General features: G+C 41.5%; 1 protein-coding gene across 1 annotated transcript; it reads left to right on the top strand.

The window, feature by feature from the left end:
* Positions 2,654–2,882, top strand: GDNF-AS1 (GDNF antisense RNA 1 (head to head)). Its single transcript, XM_013972810.2, is given in 3 exon segments — positions 2,654–2,689; positions 2,692–2,797; positions 2,800–2,882. Coding segments are annotated over 3 exon segments (225 nt in total).

Genomic DNA, 3,391 nt, shown 5'->3' with positions numbered 1-3,391 from the left:
TGTTAAGAAGTTTCCTTAAAGGAAGGGGGGTTTTCCTTTTCTCCTCTTCCTCCTTCCTGCTGTCTGAAATGTAGTCATAATGCCTGGAACTTTAGCACCCATTTTGGATCAGAAGGGATCTTGAGAATGGGAGCCATTTCTGGCAGAACGATAAGGTAGAAGAAGCCTGGGTCCTTGGAGACTACTGACCTCAAGACTCCATGTATGAGAGAGAAGTAAACTTTGATCTTGGTTAAGCTTTTTTAAAGACTCTTTTGTGTCTTTCTGTTTCTTGAAGCCAGAACAATCTTTGTTAATACAGTGGTAAGGATAGAGTTAAAATAAGAGGGAGTTTGATGTTGCTGAAACATCATTTCAATCATGCTAATGTGTCCATCTTCACTTGTGGGATGTTTCTGAACAGAAACTCAGCATCAGCTATTGGAATCTCTTTAGGTGAATTCTGGAAAAACCCTGACAAATGATTGTTAACAATTCTCCTTTTCTCAACCACGCAATTTACTCCCATCTCTTTGTAGCCATCGTCAACATTAGACTTGTTGGAATTATAACTTATTTTATATTTATTTACAGTTAACTTGGTGGCTCGTTGGTGGGATATGGGGTTAGACTAATATCATTAAGTTTTTTTTTTTTAGAAATAATAGTTATCGTGACTTATATGGAAATATTTTCTATAGATGTCTGGTTTCATTTATCATGTGTGAATTCTTATGGTTAATTCCTAGTTATGTTTAGCTTGTGATTCTCTTTTTAATTTTTGAAATATTTCAAATATACAGAGGAGAACGTATGTTCTGATGTTAGATATCTGGCAAACATGACTCTGTAGAATAGTAGCTGTCAGCTTTAGTTATTTATTTAGCAGCAAAGTCCTCTTTCACAAACTACTGCTGTATGCTCAGACTTCCCTGGTGGCTCAGACGGTAAAGCGTCTGTCTACAATGCGGGAGACCCAGGTTTGATCCCTGGGTTGGGAAGATCCCCTGGAGAAGGAAATGGCAATCCACTCCAGTAGTATTGCCTGGAAAATCCCATGGACAGAGGAGCTTGGTAGGCTACAGTCCATGGGGTTGGAAAGAGTTGGACACGACTGAGCCACTTCAATTCACCTCACCTCACCGCTGTATGCAGAGCCCCATTATATAAAATATCAGAACTTTTCTGGTTGAAGTGCAAGTGGAGGGCTTGGTGGCTTACTGGGTAAACCTTCCTCATTTCATCCCCACTGTGAGGGCTCTGGAGATGTGCTCACAGTGCGTGAAGGCCATGTGAATGTAGCTGCAAACCTCATTTAGAGTATGCTCAAGATTGAGAAAGCAAGCTAAATACTGCTCTGTTCAGTGCCCAAGTGTTTAAGCCCATGCGTTTAGTTCATAATGGAGCCTGTAAGACTCTCATTCAGATGGCTGTGCTCTGCTTCTGCTCACAGTTCCAGAAAGCTTTGCAGTCTGGTTTCCCAGTCCTAGAAGTCTAGAACAGCTCAGAGGGAGAAGACAGTCAGACACGGCAGTTAGACCAAAGAGGGGCAGCTAGGATGTTTGAAAAAGGCAAATATAACACATTGGAAACCACCTTCTGAGGTCATATAGGGTAGATGCAGTCTTCCTAATATATTCCAGTGAGTCATGAAAGCATGAGTTCATATATTTTATTATGCATATGTGTGTGTATGTATTTAGTGAGAATGGGTGTGTTGTACAGCATATAATATTGGGTTGGTCAGAAAGTTCATTTGGGTTTTTCCAAAACATCATATGGAAAGCCTGAATGAACTTTTTGGCCAACCCATTATATAGTATGTATTATACATATGCATACAGTATTATGCTTGGTGTTTATGATGATGACTCTGAGAAGAAAAGCCTCTCAACCCTTATGTTTCATAATTTGTTTTAGAATAAACATATACTTATGAAATAATTATCATATGCTGGGTACAGTTCTAGCATTTTATGCCATAGCCCTCTGTGCTACGTTATGAAGTAGAGGCTATCCCCAAAGACACAGAGAAGTTAAGTTCCTTGCCTGTGTCACTCAGTGAGCCTGTGTTGGAGCTGGGATTCAAACCCAGGCATCCTGGCTCCAGGGCCCACCTCTTAATAGATACCATATCTTAGGAGAATTTCCCATATGTGAACAATAAAGCTCAAACATCTTGTAGCTAGCAGTTGTTTCAGTTGTCTGGAAAACTCACTTATTGAAGAAGTGGGAAAATCACTTATCCTTCAATAATCCTGGGTAAGTGAAAGAATAAGCTGAATCGAATCTGGAACCCTGGTTCCCTAATGTCATGTCTAACATACTTTCCCCTCTGCCTTGTGGCTTTCCATGAGGGCTCCAGAGAGGCAGACTCAACTTGAGCAGGTCTGAGTAACCAGAAAATACCCCACAGACAGACTTGGCGATGGAAGTGGAACATGTGCACCCAAACTGCCTGCAAGATGATTGCATTTTCATTTATAGTATTGTCATCTTCCTAGTGGTTCAAGAGGTGTTTTAGAGTTGCCATAAAGGCTACTGTAATTTTAAGAGGCATTTTCTTTCTGGCCTATGTTTATGTATTGTGGTGGAGGAGTCAGAAGGCTTCAAGCTTCAAAAGTGAATCCTGTTTCAAGTTATGAAAGTGCCAGGATGTGGGCTGCAGTTTAGCATGTGTTGCCTCAGGCACTGGGATTGGCCTGGCTTTCTGTCCGGCTTTGGTTGCTGTTCTTTGTGCTCTGGGATGCAGCAATTGCCTTGGCTTTTCCTGTTGTTATGCCTGTAGGTATGGACTCGTTTCCACCTTTCTGGAATGAAAATTATTTCAAGGGCAACTTTCGATTGTAAAAGGTCCATACATTCTGAGGGAAACACAGAAGCATGTTTTCTTACAGGGCTGATGTCTTAATCAGTTTGTGCGTGAGTGCTAAGTCGCTTTAGTCATGTCCAACTCTTTGCAACCCCATAAACTGTAGCCCTTCAGGTTCCTCTGTCCATGGGATTCTCCAGGCAAGAATATTGGAGTGGGTTGTCATGCCCTCCTCCAGGGGATCTTTCTGACCCGGGAATCGAACTTGAGTCTCATGTCTCCTGCTTTGGCAGGCAGTTTCTTTACCACTAGCACCACCTGGAAAGTCCACTTCTTTTTCATAAGGGGCACTAATCCCCCCATAAAAATTCTACCCTCATGACCTAATTACTTCTCAGAGGCTCCACTTCCAAATACAGTTGAATGGAGTGGGTGGTTAGGGCTTCAGTATATGATTTTTGAGGGTAAACAGACATTGAGTCCACAGCTGGAGTGCTAATTTATTATACATTTTTTCTTTCAGTGTTATTCTCATGATTGCTGTAAGCAGATGGGTCTCATGCAACATATTACATACACATTCACATGGTCCGTTAACCA

The sequence above is a fragment of the Capra hircus genome, chromosome 20, assembly GCF_001704415.2.
Source record: "Capra hircus breed San Clemente chromosome 20, ASM170441v1, whole genome shotgun sequence".
NCBI classification, from domain to species: domain Eukaryota; kingdom Metazoa; phylum Chordata; class Mammalia; order Artiodactyla; family Bovidae; genus Capra; species Capra hircus.
This window is presented reverse-complemented; position numbering and strand designations above follow the sequence as displayed.